The sequence below is a fragment of the Sarcophilus harrisii genome, chromosome 4 (assembly GCF_902635505.1).
Source record: "Sarcophilus harrisii chromosome 4, mSarHar1.11, whole genome shotgun sequence".
NCBI lineage: Eukaryota > Metazoa > Chordata > Mammalia > Dasyuromorphia > Dasyuridae > Sarcophilus > Sarcophilus harrisii.
Window position 1 is genome coordinate 276168479 of NC_045429.1, and position 18969 is coordinate 276187447.

At 35.8% G+C, this 18969-nt stretch overlaps 1 protein-coding gene across 10 annotated transcripts in view; it reads right to left on the bottom strand.

The window, feature by feature from the left end:
• Positions 1 to 384: 384 nt before the first annotated feature.
• Positions 385 to 18969, bottom strand: part of DNAH8 (dynein axonemal heavy chain 8) — a 356347-nt gene continuing 337762 nt past the window's right edge. For all 10 annotated transcript variants that reach the window (XM_031964914.1, XM_031964911.1, XM_031964913.1 and 7 more), the window contains 2 exons: positions 5069 to 5190; positions 385 to 881 (listed from right to left, as the gene is read on the bottom strand). In XM_031964914.1, coding sequence (XP_031820774.1) covers positions 594 to 881; positions 5069 to 5190 — 410 coding nt within the window. In that variant the 3' untranslated portion in view covers positions 385 to 593. The remainder of the gene's footprint in view (positions 882 to 5068; positions 5191 to 18969) is intronic.

The window sequence follows — 18969 nt, forward strand, 5'->3', positions numbered from 1 at the left end:
CAACTACCTATTCCCTTCTCCTCTTACACCTCCTCCCCCACCACCTCACCAACTTCTTCTCTGGAAGGGGTGGAACTATTTTAGGTTTTCAAACACTAGTTCATGTACAGAGCAGGAATACTAAACTAGAAACTTTCAGAAACATACATTAACACAGACTCATATTCAGGTTAACAATACAATTTTTTTTTTTATTTGGAGGAAAAATTTGCCTGGGGGAAAATTAATTTTTGAACTGAATAAGTCATTATCTGGTTTTTAGTCGTCATATTTTATAAAAATCCTCTTAGATAAAGACCGATCCATCTTTATAAAACTCATTGCAATGGAATGAATGCATCCATTGAATTTTAGAAATAAAAAAAAATCAAAGTTAGAATTTGCATGTTGGATATTGTTGCTGAAAATAAAAATAGAGTATGGATGTCAACCAGTCAATTTGGTATTTCAAAAGTGCAATGCAGAAATCATAGGAGAAAAGAAGCTTATTATCATAATTTAAATAATTTCTAAGGAAAATCAACAGAATTGGAGAGTCATATGATTTAGTACCATCAGCAGAGATGAATACCTTGCTGTGGCTGGGACAGAATTTACTTGATGTCACACAAGAGGGCCACTCCTCTCAGAATCCAGTGGTCTGGGGACACGATAGTTCTTAAATATACTACTGTGATGAAGGTTAGATCTGTCCTTCGTGGTTTCTTGTAGATAGGACACACATAGAGTTTGGGGTCCTTGGGTGCTGTGGAGTTGATAGCAAATATGTGTAGCACTGGAAGCTGTGTGAAGAGGACCTTTGGGGTTGATTCAGTGAGTTTCCCATTTCTCCTGTCCCAGGCAGCTCCATCTAAATACAGTCCATATATATAGACTCCTTCCTGAGAGAACAAAACACAAGGGAATCTATCACTTAAAAATACGAAAGCATTAGGAAATGATCACCTATGAAGCACCTTCAAAATTGGAGAAAGGAAATAGCTAGAATATAACTACTAAATTTAGGGTATTAATTTCAGAAGTATTCTCATGCCAGAGCAAATTCAGTTGAATTGGGGGAATGGAAAAGTATGACTATACTAGGAGAGAGATACCTCATCTTTTTGTGAGGAGGACTTGGGAGGAAGATAAGAGTTTTTTTTAAAATTTATTTATTTTTATTTATTATAATAATTTTTTATTGACAGAACCCATGCCAGGGTAATTTTTTACAACAATATTCCTTGCACTCACTTCTGTTCTGATTTTTCCCCTCTCTCCCTCCACCCCCTCCCCTAGATGGCAAGCAGTCCTATATATGTTGAATATGTCGTAGTATATCCTAGATACAATATATGTGAGCAGAACCAAACAGTTTTCTTGTTGCACAGGAAGAATTGGATTCAGAAGGTAAAAATAACCCCAGAAGAAAAATCAAAATGCAAACAGTTTACATTCATTTCCCAATGTTCTTTCTTTGGGTGTAGCTGCTTCTGTCCATCATTATCAATTGAAACTGAATTAGGTCTCTTTGGAAGAAAAGAGTTACCAAGTGATTAGAGACCTGGAGATTCTTTTACAATAGCAGTATGGTCTGGCAGGGGATGACTATGGTCATCACAGGAAGAAGCCTGTCTCCCTTCCCCCAACATGACAGCAACCTGGGGCCAAGATCTGGTCACCTCATGCTAATCATAGTTTATTGGACTAGATTTTTTTAATGTTCATGTTATTTTAAAGCCTGTGATAAAATCTACAAATACCATGCAAAATATGGAGTATAATAAAATGCTGAGCTGAATTCTCCATAGCTTATATTAGAGTGAGGGCACAACCTATCCTGAGGGAAAATAACTACATTATAAGAATATTTATGCCCACTTTTTTTTTTTTTTTTTTTTTTTGCATTTAAGGTAGGGGACTAACTTTCTTATTCTTAGTACAAAGCCACCTGAATAGCACAAACTTGAAAAAGTGGATGAGTCTATTGAGAGTGAATCTCCAGTTTAGAACTTCTGCAAACCACAGCTGTGGTTCTCATGTTGGGAAATGCCAAGTCTGAAATGGATCAAATTCTTCTGGACAATAAGGAGAAATATTGCTAATAGCTTCTAGTAGGGACAGAAGAATTTGATTCCAGGAAATGATGCTTAAGGTACTGGTAAGTTATGATATATAAACAAAGGGCATGCCATTTTATTTTGAAAAATTATAGGGAATTCTTGTTTTTCTTGTTTTGTGTTTAGTTCAATAAAAAGGTAATAAAAGATAAGATAATTGAAGAAAAAAGAAAACCTAAAGAAAAATATCTTGATAACTAATAAATATGTAGAAAAAGTAGAAAAATATAGGGAGGCAGAATAATATACTGTCACTCTTCCTGGGGCCTCGGTTTCCTCATTTGATCATTTTGAACTAATGGTTTTGAAGACTACTTGCAAATTGAAGATTCCAATTCAATAATTCTCCAGCACAAGCATCATCACCCATTTTTGAAGAAGAACAATGAAAAAGATCTTGGTAAACTTCAATAGAGTAGATGGAAGAGAATGAGATTAAGTTTCAAAGTGATAAATGTAAAAATGTAAAATGTAAAATAAATGTAAAAAAGTACTGGAATGTAAGATTGCAATACACAAAGGAAGCAAGATTGGCTTCTCTGGGAGTCAGCTGCCCAGTGTAATAAGCCAAGAAGTTAGTATCATTCTAGGCTACCATAATAGAAATGTAATGTCCACAGTTATGGAAGCCTTCATCTACTCCTTTCAGACCATATTTGGGGGTACTGTGTCCTTTAGATGCCATGTAATTAGTAAAGGCATTACCAAGATTGAGAACTTTCAGATGAAAGCAACCAGGATGGTGATACATCTGGAGACCACACTCTAAAAGATCAATTCAAGGAATTGGTAAACATTAGCCAAGACTTTAACAATATACAATACTTTCAGGTTTGCAAAGTGCTTTACTTCCCCCCCTGAGATAAGTACCATATCATTGTCTCCATTTATCAAGTTGGATAACCGAGGTTTAGAGAAGTTAGAGAAGATGAAATTTAGAAAAGTAAGCACCAAAAGTTATATTTGAACCCAAATCCCTCCTGCTTCCAACTTCAATACTTTTTTCACTGTATTTCATGGATTTTCTAGATTTAGGGAGGACACAATCATTGTTTGGATTTTGTTTTAAATATTAGAAAGGTGGTCATGTAGAAGAGGATTTAAGGAAAAATTTCCTACTAATATTAGATCTGCCCCCAACTGGCCTGGCCTTCCTTGGCTCTTCCTAATTCTTATGTCATTGGAGAAGGTCTTCAAGCAAGAACTGGATGGACAATTAGGGTTAGATAGCCATTCTGGGCCTGAAGTTAGATGATGTGAGATCCCTTTTAGCTCTATAAATCTATAATTTTATGAGAAATTTGTTCAAATTGCAGGATGTGGGATTTGGGTTTCATTTAAAGCAAATAGAACTTCATGTTGAATTATCATTGCATAATCTTTTACCCCAGAGATTTTGAACAATATCAGATTATCATTTGATAGAGAAGAGTTGAATTAAAGGCAGAAAAGTATGGATTAAATAACCTCTCAGCATTCTTCTCGGTCCTAGAATTCTATGAGTAATAAGAGAATAAGACATGCAAGAATACCATATAGTATGCTTCCTTTCTACTTACCTGCCCCTTCTCTCCTCTCCCAGTCCCATAATCATAAAATAGATGTGGTGTTTTCTAGTCCAGCTTGGTCGTCCTCCCTTCTCTGAGAATAGATCTCCCAGTGTCCTTCCTAGCAGTGACCTCACAGTTTCTCAAAATCTCTACTCCCACAGGATGCTATTGTGGTTTCTCTTTCCCCGTATATCATCCTTATGCCCTGATATCAAAGGCCTCTCCCCAATGTCTCCCTCTCTTTCAACTTTGGGTGTGTTTTATGGCATTGGATCAGGCACTAAATTGCTAGTTATGGTTCTATGTATATATATATATATATGTTCTATATATTAACATAAATACATAAAAAGTTAAATAATAATAAATTTTAAATGATGTAAAGAATCAAAAGAAAAGTCAAAAGTTCATAATAAATTATTAAATGAATTGTCTCTAGACAATAAGTGATTGGGGATGGGAGAGATCACTATAGACTGGAATAGTCTGGGACTACTTCATGAAAGAGGTGAGATGACAACTTGAATCTTAAAGAATGAGAAGCAATTGGATGAGTAAAGCATAAAGGAAAGCGAGCTTTCTTACCAGGGAGAAAAGTGTGAAGAAAGGTACAGAGGCAGGAAATCACAAGGGGATATAGTTGGGGAACAATAAGAAGATCATTTTATCTATTTCAGAGAGTTTATATTGGTCAGTAAGGGGAGAGAAGATTCAAAAAGTTGACTGAGACCAGATCACAAAGGACTTGGAATATTAGGTTAAGAATTGCATATTTCATTTTGTAGGCACTCAGCATCTACTGAGGATTCTTGAATAGATTCAGAAGAAAAGGAAGCTAACATAATAGAGATCAAGGGAGAGACTGCCCTTCTTAGTTCAGAAAGGGTTATTCTATGGAGAATGACTTATGGAATTCCACCAAAGATTAAAGAGGAGGGATGGATTTAAGTTTATATCAGGAGAGATTGAGATTAAATGAAATTAAATGCAAAGATTAAATTTCTTAATTCAGTCCCTTAGTGTTAATAATGGAGATGACATTCCCTTTCAGACTAACTAGATATGAAGATTTAAGTACTAGCCTCTCCTGGACTGAAGCACTTTTGGGCTTCTTTCAAACTCATACGTCTATGATTTTGCAATTCTACCACAATGGTTGGGATCTGAATAATTATTTTTGGCAACCCAAGGTTTGTATTTATAGGGGACTTCTCTAGAAGAAGCTCCCTTTTCAAGAATCCTGACAGAATGAAGGGGAAAAGTGGTGGCAAGCATAAGATTTCTTGGTTATAGAAGAAAGAAAAGTTAACAAGAAGGTTCATGGTTCTCCAAAGTTATTCAAAGCAGGAGTAGAAATTAGAGCTTAGCCTCCTGAATCATACTCCTAGCAATCACCAAATGAAGCTCTATGGTACATACTATAGGTGGCACTGTGATCTCTTCTTTAGTTTGTCTCAGCACATCATTGTGGATTGTCACTGTATCCAATGCCCAACCTTTGTGGGCTCGAGTCACTTCTTGCCTCATTGCTGTGAGGAATCCTGAAAAAGAGAGTCAAGTTATTTGGGGGGAGTTTATTTCATAAAAATAAAAAGAGTTCAAACTCCCTCAGTATCCCTGCTCAGTTACCCAGCTATCAATCCCCAGATTGAAATCTGTATCTAAGAGGTGCCTTTCTTCTACAAGATTGACCTTCTCAAAGAGAGCACCAATGTTTTCTTTTTTGAGAGGTTATTCACCAAAGTAGCACCTTTTTTGCTAATGAGTTATTCATAGTGATTTCCATGTCACTGGAGATCTATTAACAGAATTTCTTCCAGGAAGAAAATTTGTCACACTGACTAGATAAAGCGAAGTCTTGTTTGGCATCCCAAACGGAAAAAACAAATGCTAAGGTCTATAGGCATTCCTGTAGCATGCAGAGAACTAACTCTTTTTGCCTCAAGCAGGGTCCTGTACAACAAACTTTCTTGGATATTTCAACTGGAAACACGCTACAGATCACACAATACAGTGATTTGGGACCTGAGAGATTCCCTTAGGCTCTGCTTGTGAATGGCCTCCATCTAAAAATGAAATCTTGGGAAACAAGTCAGATATATTCTAATTACAGCATTCTAATTAATGCTGGAATTAAGCTACTGTAGATCAAATTATGATTTGGGATAATGGAAAAATTTATTTACGGAATTTGAAAGACATACCACACACATATTTTTATCATTACATGTAAAGAGTACAACAACCTAATACAAATATTATAATTATTTTAGTATATTATTTTCTAGTATGCTATATTTTGCTATATCCAAAATTTGCAAAAATTCACTATATGATTCTTTTTTAAAAAGAGGCTTGTAAAGGGGACCATTTAGAAGCAATTAGAAAAAAATTAGAGTGGCATTCGATAAGTTAAATCCCAAACTTCAATGAATTCTCAAAAAATTTAAAGAACTTTAGAGCCTCCTTATCAAATTTCAAAATAATAATGTGAATCAGTGGATACAGCATTGAACTGGGGATCAGGAAAACATGAGTTACAATCCTCCCTTAGACACTTAATTGTTTTTATTTTATTTTATTACTTTTTATTTTTTATTAAAGCTTTTTATTTACAAAACATATGCATGGGTAATTTTTCAACACTGACCCTTGCAAAGCCTTCTTTTCCAAATTATCCCTTCTGTCCTCCTACCTCCTCCCTTAGATGGCAGATAATCCAATACATGTTAAATATGTCAAATCCAATGTATGTATACATAGTTATACAGTTATCTTGCTGCACAAGAAAAATTAGATCAAGGAGGAAAAACAACTGGGAAAGAAAACAAAATGCAAGCAAACAACAGAAAGAGTGAAAATGCTACTTTGTGGTCCACACTTAGCTCCCACAGTCTTCTCTCTGGGTGTAGGTGGCTCTCTTCATCACAAGATCATTGGAACTAGTCTGAATCATTTCATTGTTGAAGAGGTCAGAATTGATCATCATATAATCTTGTTGTTGCCATGTATAACTATCTCCTGGTTCTGTTCACTTAGCATTAGTTCATGTAAATCTCTCCAGGTCCCTCTGAAATCATCCTACTGGTCGTTTCTTACAGAAAAATAATATTCCATAACATTCATATGACATAATTTATTCAGCCACTCTCCAATTGATGGGCATCCACTCAAGTTTCCAGTTTCTTGCCACTACAAAACTGCCACAAACATTTTTGCAACATGTGGGTCCCTTTCCCTCCTTTTAGGATCTCTTTGGGATATAAGCCCAGTAGAAACACTGCTGGGTCAAAGGATATGGACAATTTGATAACTTTTTAAGGATAGTTCCAAATTGCTCTCCAGAATGGTTGAATCACTTCACAACTCTACTAACAATGCATCAGTGTCACAGTTTTCCCGCATCCCCTCCAACATTCAGCATTATCTTTTCTTATAATTTAGCCAATCTGAAAGGTATGTAGTGGTATCTCAGAGTTGTCTTAATTTGATCAAAAGTGATTTGGAGCATCTTTTCATGTGACTACAAATAGTTTCAATTTCTTCATTTGAAAATTGCCTGTTCACAGTCTTTGACTATCAATTGGAGAAAGATACTTACTTGTCCCAAGACTCTTAGCCTCAATTTGCCTGCTATCTGGGAAATGAGAGGTATGGGTTCTATGCTCCCTTCTAGCTCTAAAGCGACAAACCTTTAATTAAACAGATAGGGCTCATGATGACCTCATAGACATTTACTAGCTGTGTGATTCCAAATCACTTAACCCTATTTGCTTTAATTTCCTCATCTCTAAAATGAGCTGGAGAAGGGAATGGCAAACCACTCCAGTATCTAGTATCAAAAGTCCAAAAGGAGTATTGAAAAGTTGGATTCAACAACAACCAAAAGGAGTATTGAAAAGTTGGATTCAACAACAACCACAATAATAGCAACCATAACAATAGTGCAAAATTGGGGCTAAGAAGGATTCCCTATATACTATATCATTGTACAAAATTATTCTACTAGAATGTATTTTATTATCAAATCTTGGATGGTGTCTGGCAATTGACTCTTAGAGGCATGGGATGGAAAAAGAAAAAAAAAGCCACTCTTTTCCTCTTAGTACTGAAAGAGAAACAGTAAAGTCCCAAATGTCACTTCCTGCAATATTGAACCAAGTTTTCCCAAAAGTACAAATTCCTTTTTGGTATTAAGTTAGAATACTCAAGGGACAACATTATATTTCTTAATTTACTGAGGTAAAATTTAGCATACTGTAAAAGAAAACCCAACTCCAGAAGATAAATATTAACTATTTAATCTGAACAAATCATTGTTGCAGGCAAAAACTTATATAGGTGAAACATAAAGGTTCATGCAGCAGAACCCTTTTTAAAAAAGAAAGCTTTTACAGTTCCCAATATAAGGTCTAGCAAATGTGATAGCAGTCATTGAGCCTCAAGTGCATTTTTGGGATAAATGTAGTCCTTATGTAGTTTATGACATCAATTTAGGCATAGTAGGTCCAGGTGGATTTTAAGCTACATTACATCACAGAATCCTTCATGTGAACCCACAGAACCTTTCTGTGAAGGGGGTTTGTTCCATGTGCTTGGGAGGTCATAATTTACTGGGCATGAAGCCCGATTCCAACCATCTATCTATTCAAGTATAATGATTAAAGTCTTCTTTGGAATTTTAAGTTTCTCCTACATTGTAAATTCCTATAAGGCAGAAATGATCACATTCACTTTATATTGCTCTTAGCCTAGAATCAGGTGCCTTCAGTAGAGGAATGAGACTGGTTCTCCCCCTTATAATGCAGCTACTACATGGGAAATTTTATAGCATTAGCTTGAGCCTTCTTCATAATGTACCATTTTTCATCTTATTACCACTGCTAGTGAATACAAATGTGAACAACATGGCCAGGAATGGTCATGCCAGTACTTTTAGAGATACTTGTGTGCCCTATTATTAGACTGTTCTTTTTACCTACAAATAGTAGTAGCGCACACACACACAGCCCAGATATGTAACATATATACAGAGAAGATATACAATCTCTGTGTAGTATTAATCTTTTTATTGATGATTAGTACCAAAGACTGTATACATGGGGAGAGGAGGGAGTAGGTCTGGTATGCTCGGCTATTCTCAAACTGAGTACATGGAGAAGAGAATTTCTGTTCTCATTATAAGCCTTGTTTGTTTTCTTTTGATTTTCTACGAATGTGGTGACATGGACCTCAAAAATGATTTGGTTTTTTGTTTGTTATTGAATTTTTGAAATGAATATACATATTTCTTATAGAATGAAATCATCTCTAATGAAGTCAAAAGATGTATTTTCTATAGCCTGCATAACCTCAGAGACTATTGATATATTTTACTTTGGCAGAAGCTTGAAGAGCAGGATTTTTATTATGGGATCAATCCATCTTTTAATAATTCATATATCAAATAATATTACTTTCAATGTAGAAATATTAGTCATCTGTTCTTTTCTATTACTTTGAGATTAGTGAGGCACAAATAAATGAAAGGAGGTTATTAAAATATTCACATTTATATTTTGTAAAATAACTGACATACAAAAAACTGATGGTCATCAGAATGTTCAGCCACTTGGATGTTATATGGTCTAAATAAACATTTCCCTTTTCTTTTACATTAAATGTTATTTCAGACTTACAACACATTAGAATTTTTTAAACAACTATTCAATTTAACCCAGAGAAAGCACTGCTCCCCCCCACCCCTACCCGTCTCCTTCCCATTTCTCCCTATCACTGTTAGGCTAAGATTAAAGATGGAAAATTTTTGACAAAAGCGAACTTTGCCAATCATTAATCTCTGTAAGATTAGTATTCTGAAATTTCAGCATCTTGATTAAAGTTGTTTGACTTAGAGCACTGATTCAACTGATAAAAACAAACAAACAAACAAAAAAAGGTAGTATTCTTTCCTTTATGTATCATTTTATCCAACTAGGTTTTGGAGCCAAATAAATAAATGTTTATTAAGCACTTAGATTGTATCAAGCATTGACTCAGTGCTGGGAATGTAAAGAAAGGCAAAGGACAATTCCTGCTCTCATAGTGTTCACAGGAAGAGACAACATACAAACAAGATTATGTACAAACAGCTTATATGCAGAGACAATCACCAGATGGAAGGCATAAAAATTATTGGAGGATTAGGAAAAGAAAATTTGAAAGAAGGTGGATGGTGTTATTCATGGACTAAGGATAGGTAAAGTTTCTTTACCAAATATTAGCACCTTCTTCATTCAAATCATTATAGAAAGAACTAATTACTGGATGGCTAGATATATTTATCTCTTCAGTTTTACTCTTGATAACTTTTTGGGATAGGCACAGGAAGCTTGTCTCCCTGATTCCCACTCCCATAGGTTTATAACAGCATACTCTCTCCCATCCTCCAGCATCGGAACAAAGGAACTTCTTTTAACAGCTGAAATGACCATAAAACAAAACTGGAACTCAAAAAGAAAAGAGCTGATAAAGGTAGTAAAATTCCTTTTGAAGCAAAGTAGATTTCTTTTTCTTTTTGTCCCCAGACAGCCAGACTGATCCTTACTGATCCAGAGTCAGGACTGTTTTGAAGCTACAAGAGTCACAACAGTCATCACAAACCAATCCAACAGGCATTTAGTAAGCATCTACTACATGCATGTATCATGTACTATATAAGCTAGATACTGGGGTAAAGACAGAATGAAAATTAGTTCCTGCCCACAAAAAATTTATGTTCTAAAGAGGGCAGGGGAATATGTATGTAAACAATAATTTGAAGAGGCAGAAAATACTAATTTGTAGGAGGGTCAGAACAGGCTTCCTGTAGACATAGTATAAGAATTGAGTCTTAAAAGAGTCAGGAATTCCAAGAGGTGAAGGTGAGGAGGGGGTATATTCCAGACACAGATTGATTGTTGTGTTTCATTCTTGAAGAGGACCAAAATGACATCACTATGTTAAGAGTGAAGTTAACAGGGTATCTGACTGTGGTTATTCAGACCAATTTGAACTCAGAAAGCTCTGCGTTAAATTGGGCACAAATAGCCCAGGTGAACATCTGAGGCGAATTCTCTAAATAAGCACATCTCATGTTTTTTTTTTTTTTTTTTTTTTTTTTTGAGCTATTTCAATCTTGCTTTTCTCATAGGACAAAGCACTTTTTCTGATGAGGGCACGCTATGTCCAGCCCAATAGAGCTGCACTCTCTGCAGTACAGCCTGAATGTTTGACAGTCTAATTTGAGTAAGACCTCAGTGTCTGGTATCTTATCCTGGTATCCTCAGAATCTTCCTAAGACAATTCAGATGGAAGTGATTCAGTTTCCTGGCATGGTGTTGGCACACAACAATGAGGTTGGCACAAAGGTTCTGTAGGCCTCCAGTTTGGCAGTCAGTCAAACACCATATTCCAGGCATACAAGGCAGCCTCTGTAAAGACAGACAGGAAACTGACCTCGTAGTTTGAAGTCTTAAGGAAGCCAGTTTGGCCAAAATATTTAGTGTGTAAAGAGTGATAATGTAAAATAAAACTGGCAGGGATATTAGAGTCAAATTATGAAGGACTTGAAATGTAAAGCTGAGGAGTTTGCATTTTATTCTAGAAATAATAGGGAGTCACCTAAGCTTCATGAGAAGGAGTATAAAAAGGTAGGATCTGTGCTTTAAGAGGATAAGAATTCTACTTTGCTTATACTGAACACATGATGAGCCTTTGGGCATATTAATTAGAATACCAGGTAGAGCTGTGAGGATTGGAGCTTAGAAACATCTTCAGAGAGATGACAATTGGATGTTTTGGAGCTAATGACGTTACTTAGATACAGAATTTTCACAATTATTCCAAAGTAAGTCTAAGTGAACACTCTTGGTACATCATACTTATATGTTAGAGAATTATGGTTAGGACCACTATAATGTTGGGTTGCAGCTTTAATGTCTATAATCTTCTATTTTATTATTCTCACTTGATACAAAACAACTAGCCTACATGTATTCTCAAAGTCCCTTACGATCCTAACTTTTCACTAGTCTTTTGGTAGCTCTACCATAGCTTTGGAAACTCTGAATATTTTAAAACAATCATTCCAGAATTGTTGTTTGATTATGAGAGAGGCCTGAAAAAGTACTCATATGCAAAATATTTAGTTTAAAAATAAAAAAGCAAATTAATAAGTATTCTAAAGAAAGAGACTATTATCTTATCTGAGCCAACACCCTACTTTACTCACACTCTTGACTTGTAAGAAAGACTGAGCTAAAAGTGGTAACTGAAGCCTACTATGGCACTGATAAGCTGGCAAAGGGAGCAAAAAACTTAGTATTGGTGGGCTCCAAAATGGACCAAATCTCTAGATCAGAATAAATGTTTACAAAGGAATGTTACTGTATGGTCCATTCCAACAGAGATGTACGAGACCTGAACCCACTAAAGATATCACACTCTACTTCTGGCTCGTTTCATTATCAGTACTCATGAGCCATATTTCACATCAAAAGGCAAAACATGGCCATCAAAAATGAGATGTTGAAGGTCAGCAATGAAACACTGCTCATTATAACTCAGCTTCTGGCTGAAATAAAACAAGCACACATTCATGTTCTTTTTCCTCTCTCCCTCTGTCTCTTTGTCCCTCTCCGTCTCTCCTCTGTATCTATCCTGTCTGCCCTTTTCTTTCATTCCTGTTTGCCCTTTTCTTTCATTCCTGTCTCTCTTTCTCTTCTTTCTCCTTCTCTCTTCTCCTCTCTTTTCCTATACCTTTTCTCTTTTCTTTCCTTCTTTTCTCTTTCTTCCCTTTCTCTTTCTCTCCTCTTCCCCTTACTCTCTTTCCCCCCCCTTTTTTTTTTCTCTTTTCCACCCCCTTTCAGTTTTGTATGGACAGCACTTTGGGGCAAGGTGAACAAAATCAATCTTAGAGTTTCCTTTTAAACAGCAAAGTATAGGTCCCGATGGCTAAGGATTTCCAGAACAAGCAAATTTGCTGCACCTAGCCATTAGATGTGGAATCCTTAAACTGAAAAGGTTTATCTATAAAACATAAACTCAGAATCATAGATGTAGACAGGTATAAAGATTGTTACCACAGTAACAATCAAATCAGAGTTCCCTTCAGTTCATCTGGTCAATTGCTACACAATTGACTGTGAAAGTAGTGGAAAATATCTAGTTAACTATGCTGTGGTTGATCCAGGGCTATCATTTAGAAGTCCAAATGCTACATACCACAAAATATGCAACAAAACAATAGTAAGGCACAGAAATGGCAGTTTCAGACATTAAGCAGGCAGCAAATTATTCACATAAGCAACCATTCAGATTGTGTAATCTCTTTCATTACTCAATCATGGTATCTTCCCTTGTAGCATCAAAATCACTGAACAAGGAAAATGATACACACAGCCTATTTCTGATAGCATATTGTATGTAGGAAGATGATCAAGTAAAATGGACATAAACAGGAGAAATATTGTAAGGCACAGAAATGGCAGTTTCAGACATTAAGCAGGCAGCAAATTATTCACATAAGCAACCATTCAGATTGTGTAATCTCTTTCATTACTCAATCATGGTATCTTCCCTTGTAGCATCAAAATCACTGAACAAGGAAAATGATACACACAGCCTATTTCTGATAGCATATTGTATGTAGGAAGATGATCAAGTAAAATGGACATAAACAGGAAAATATTTTCATATAGGAAAGGGAAATATCTCTTGATATTTACAAGTGTTTATAAAGGAATCATTGTACAATTGTATTTAAAGCTGTCTTGTTTTTCTCTTGTTTTATTACAAGGTTGTGATCTGATCAATGTAGGTTAGGTAATCTTGGTATGGAAATTCCGTTCATGGATGCAAATCAGAAATTTGCCTGTAACTTTGATTTTTTATCACAGTCCCCCCACATTAGCAAATCCAAACCTGCTCTTATTTTTTTTCATGTCTCCCAAACTACTTTCTCTTTCTGTTCTCAACACATTGCCTCATACTTTGCTCAAAAAAAGAGTTCCTTCTTGTTGGTGTTTCTTTTCCAAAACACTGCCAGGTGACAAAAGTTCAGATCTTTTATTGTTTTCTTCAATATAGCCCAGTTAGCTCAGAGGCCTATCTCTCTGCTTGGTTCCAAGAGATCTTGCAGCTTTGTCCTTTATTGCCTCCAGCTCAACTCCGACTTGTGGCTTCTCAATCTCCAACTGAGGTGAGTAGGCTTCTGTATCTCCCAGAGTGCTCTGTCTCCGACCCCAGTCGATGTTCCCCAGAAAACTCTTCCAAGAAACTCCCCCAAGCTCTAAGAGCTTCCTGTATATATATATATGATCTCCCAAAGGTTAACTCTGCCTTCTGGAGAGAGAGGGATTCTGGGTTATCTTCCAGAGTGCTCTCTGGCCCTAAGGGAGGTGTGAATTTGGATATCTCTTTCTAAATCCTGAACTCTTCCAAACATGTGAACTCCATTGAGTACTTAGATACTTATGAGCTCTCTAAAGGTGTGAACACAAGCATTGTTTTCATCAATTGTACTTAGTACCTTGTTTCAAGTTCTGGCCCAAAATATCTCTTTCTAATATCAAATCAATCATATTGAACCATGCCAAATTAGATAATTATTGTCTCTATCAACTCCAATGGTTTAACAGTTTGTAAAGATTCCAACACTTCTCGCTGTGACTTCTCTGTTCTTCTTCCCTACTTTGTGTCCTCTTCCAGAATGAAGGATAAATAAACAACATAAAAGAACTCATTTCCACATTACTCCACAACCATCCCTCTTCCGAACTTCCCTACATCTCAAGGGCAATACCCACCATTGTTCCAGGAACCCAAGTTCATAACTTTCATATTATTCTTGTCTCCTTACTCTTCTTTTTTCCACAAATCCAATCAGTTTCCAAATGTGGGCTTTTCTACATACACAATATCTTGCTCATTCACTATCTTAGTTTAGGACATCATTATTTTTCTGTCAAGATTATTTCACTAGCCTCCTACTTGATCTCAGTGTTTCTTTTGAACAACTGCCAATGATTTTTTTATAAGAATAGAACTTAAGCATGTCACTTCCTGCCTATTTAATAAACTCCAATGGCTTCCTATTGCCGCTGGGATAAAATATAAACTTTTGTACTTTCATCCATTCCTCTAATTTAGGAGATTTTAGTTCCTAAGATCCTTAACAATTTGGCCCTCATCCCTATCTCTAGTTTCATTTTACTTCATAACCTTTTCACAATCTACAACCTAGCAAAACCAGACTTCTCTGGCCAGCTCTGAGGTAGCTGGAAGCATAGCATTTGGTCTGGAATCAGATCTAAATATAAATCTGGCCACAGACCTTACCAGCCATATGATCCTAGGCAAGTCATTTAACTTCTGCCTCAGTATTCTCAATTGTAAAATGGGAATAATAATACACCTAAATCACAGGATTATGGCATGGATAAAATATTTATAAAATGGACCTATCACCAAGCTGACCCCAAGTGCTCAAGAAGGGATTTGTCCTTGCCCCCATCCTCTGCTTGTGGCTTTGGCTATGAATTAGTAGATGAGGGTTCTGGTTGCAGTTCTGCCCTTAATTTACCATAGTAATAGGATCATATATCTGGAAGAATCTAGCTCTAATACTCAATGATCTAGTGTAGGAAAAGGAGGAAAATGAGATGTGGTGACTTGTCTGAGTTCATATACGTCTTAGCAGAACTGGGATCTGAACTCGGCTCCTATGACTCCATATTCAGTATTGCTTTTACTACCTTCCTGAGCTTATTTATAACATGAGGAGAGATGGGAATGGGCAGTCTCTAAGATTCCCTCCCAGTTCTTAGATTCTATGATTCCAAGGTAAGTGATTTGTTTAAAACTATACAACGAGTCAGTGGCACCATCAGCCCTGAGACCATATGACTTAGGCTTTAAAATTTAAAGGAAAATAAACAAATGTCTAGTTTTATGCAGAGGAAGAGACTGAAGCACTGACAGATTGAGACACATGTTCAAGAAAACATAGAACCCAAAGTTCAGTCCAGTTTGTGCTCTCCCAAGAACAGAACAAAAACAAATTTCTCCTGACACTCAGGTCAAGACCCTTTTTACCCATCACACTTCCCTTGGAGTTCCAATTTGATTAGAAAAATCTTATCATAGCATTATCATGTCACACTCCCTACATGTTTGCACAGGAATGATTGAATCTTTTTCTTTCCTGGCTTTTTGCCATAGGTTACATTTTCCATTTTATATGGAGAGGGGGAAAAAAAAAGCAGAGAGCAAATAGGAATCATTGAAGAGTAGCCCTAAGGCCATTTCAGGTATTAGCAGAAAGCAATTAAGAGACAAAATTTCTTTTCCAGATTGGCTGTAGGATAGAAGCTCCAAGCTCCAGAAAGTTTATATTTGATTAGGGGTCTTTTTGAAGAATCAAGGCTTCTCTTGAAAGCAAGAGAAGCATAGAAGGGATTAATATCATTAATGGCTCTAGGCAAATGAGAAACTGTTTATAACACCCCCTCTCCTCAATCTTTCTCCTTCCCCTCCTCTTTCCTATTTTGACAAGAATATCAACTGTCCTTCTAATCATTCAAGTTGGCAATTTTGGGATTTTCCTCCATTTTTCCCTTTCCTTCACTTTAAATCAATTATAAAGTCTTGTCTTTTGCCATAATCTTTTTTGTCTTGTATTCTTTTCTTTCTCCTCACACAGCCACCACCCTAGTTAGAGCTCTCATCCTTGGACTGATCACCTGCCCCTATTCTTCAATCCATCCTTCACATAGTTATTAAACTGACTTTCTGGAAGAGACCATGCTCAATCAACCCCAATGGCTTCTCCTTGTCTCTAGGATAAAGTACAAACTTCTTGGTTTGGCCTTGGGAGGAACCTTTCACAGTCTGGCTCCATTGTATCATTGATCACTATATTGACACCTTCTCTCTTTCACATGTTTTACATTCCAGACAAATGCATATACATACCATCAATATACAATTGATCTCTTAGAATCCCTACTTCCTAGTTCAGCTCCTGTTATGTCTCATTGCGAGTCAATCCTGGTTCCTTACTCCCATCCCTGCCCTGTTGCTACTGCCATCCTAACTATAATCCCATAACCCCATCTTTCACTGAAAGCCTTCCCTCTCCCCTCTCTGTTAATTATTTCCTATTTATCCGGTATAAAGTTTGCTTTATATTTATTGCTTGTGTGTTATCTCCCCATTAGAGTATCCTCCTTGAGGGCAGGGACTATCTTTTTCCTCTTCTTGTTTCTCTAAAATTTAGCACATTAGCTGGAACATTGCTACTGCTGCTGTTCAGTTATGTGTGACTCTTTATGACTTCATACTTGAATTTTCCCATTTCCTTCTTCAGCTCCTTTTACACATCAGGAAACTGAGGCAAACAGTTTTAAGTGACTTGCCCAGAGTCACAAAGCCAGTAAGTGTCTGAAATCCAGTTTGGATTTGATTCTTCCTGACTTCAGACCCAGTACTCTATCCACCGTGCCACCTAATTGCTTACCTGACATACATGAATAAATGTTTGTTGATCCTAACAAAATAATTTTTGTAAAGATTTTATATTTAATAGTCTATGTACATTTTATTTCTTTCAGTTTGGTGGAAGGAAATGCTACTTGAAGACAGGAACTATTTTCCTTTTGCTTTTGTATCTGTAGGATCGAGCATAACATCTGGTATGGCTATTAAGTTGAATTTGTATTACTCTAACTCTTTAAATTTTATTTTATTTTACTAATTAATACAATATAATTTTAAATGAGTGCTTTGTTATTTTGGTAGATTAATATTGATTTTTAATAGTTAAAGAACAAATTATTTGAAATCACCTGGCATCCCATTATTCAGGACTACTCAGGTTGGGATTATATGAGTCTACATAGCACAAATATTATCAACTGGTGGTTAGCTGTCCCAAAGTGTGAACATGTCATCTAGTAGTAGAAATGTCTCAAATGTAGGAATTTCTGAAAATTTTTAAGTCCAGAATAAAAAAGTTTTTTGCTATTTTTTAAAAGAAAGAGGAAGTTTTGAAGAAAATAAGTAACATTTATTTGAAATAGCTTGTACAAATCTTGTAAATTTAGGAAAATTTAATTTTATTATGTGAAATTCACCTTCCTTATGAAATTATGATGTTTGGCATATTAACTTTTTGTTCAGGCAATATTGAAAATTTATTAAACTGAATTTATTACACAATATTTTAAATTATTGTTATGAATGGAACTATAAAATTCTGAACTTTTAGTAAGTCAGTCTATCTCATTTTTTGGAAGTTTATGAGAAATAGGCAAATAGGCAAATTGAAGAATAGAAAATAGTCAATGTAGTAAAACCTGAAAGCTAAAATGTTTTCTGGATTTAATTGCCTTCACAGTGTTCCTGGTATATAGGAAGCATTCAACAAATGTTTGTTAAGTGAATAGAATGAGAGACCTCTTTAGTAAAGGAACTGATAAAAAAAGGAAAAGACTCTGCCACACTCATTGATTGTATAACATTTGCCACATGGATTTTTGTCTAATCAGTCAGGTTTTTGGAGTAATTTTAATTGGTAATTTGTCTCTTGATTATCTATCTATCTATCTATTAGCCATCTATCTATCAATTATCACTTAAAACTGAATCTTTTTTGAAGTAAGCATTTTTATTACTCCATTGTGGACTTATTCCTTGATATTGATATTGATCCAAATATGGATCAATTTCTTTCACCTTTTATTGAAAATAGAGGAATTTTAGTAGATGAGAAACAGAAAAATTAGACATGCGCAAGAGTATGACTACAATACGTATGAAGAATCAGGAGCTTTTGTGAATTTTAGGTGGGAATTTGATGATTAAAAATTTACTGTTATCCTCACTGGTTTTATCTCTTTGCCTATATATCCCCCTTCTAAGGAAGGAAGGAACAGTGACAGAGAGGAGTGCGTAATTTGGGATCAAATTTTCATAAATTAATTCCAAGGCTGTATAGGACTGCAGATAGTGGGGAAGTCCAGGAAAAATTTACTTGAAGCAAGGATACTTACAGCAGGGTGTTTACTCAATGTGATTGATGAGATACTAGATCTCTAGCTCACATACACTTAGTTGATGTAATGATATAATCACTCTAGTTGGCATATATTTAGTATGATATGGTGATATAATGGTTCTACAGTTGGCATATGCTCAGTGTGCTGTAGTGATGTAACTGTACTAAGGTGTTTAAGGGCTGAGAGGACTTGAAATGAACAGACTCCAGACTCCATCCTTGACCAGGCTTGTGGTGGTTCTTC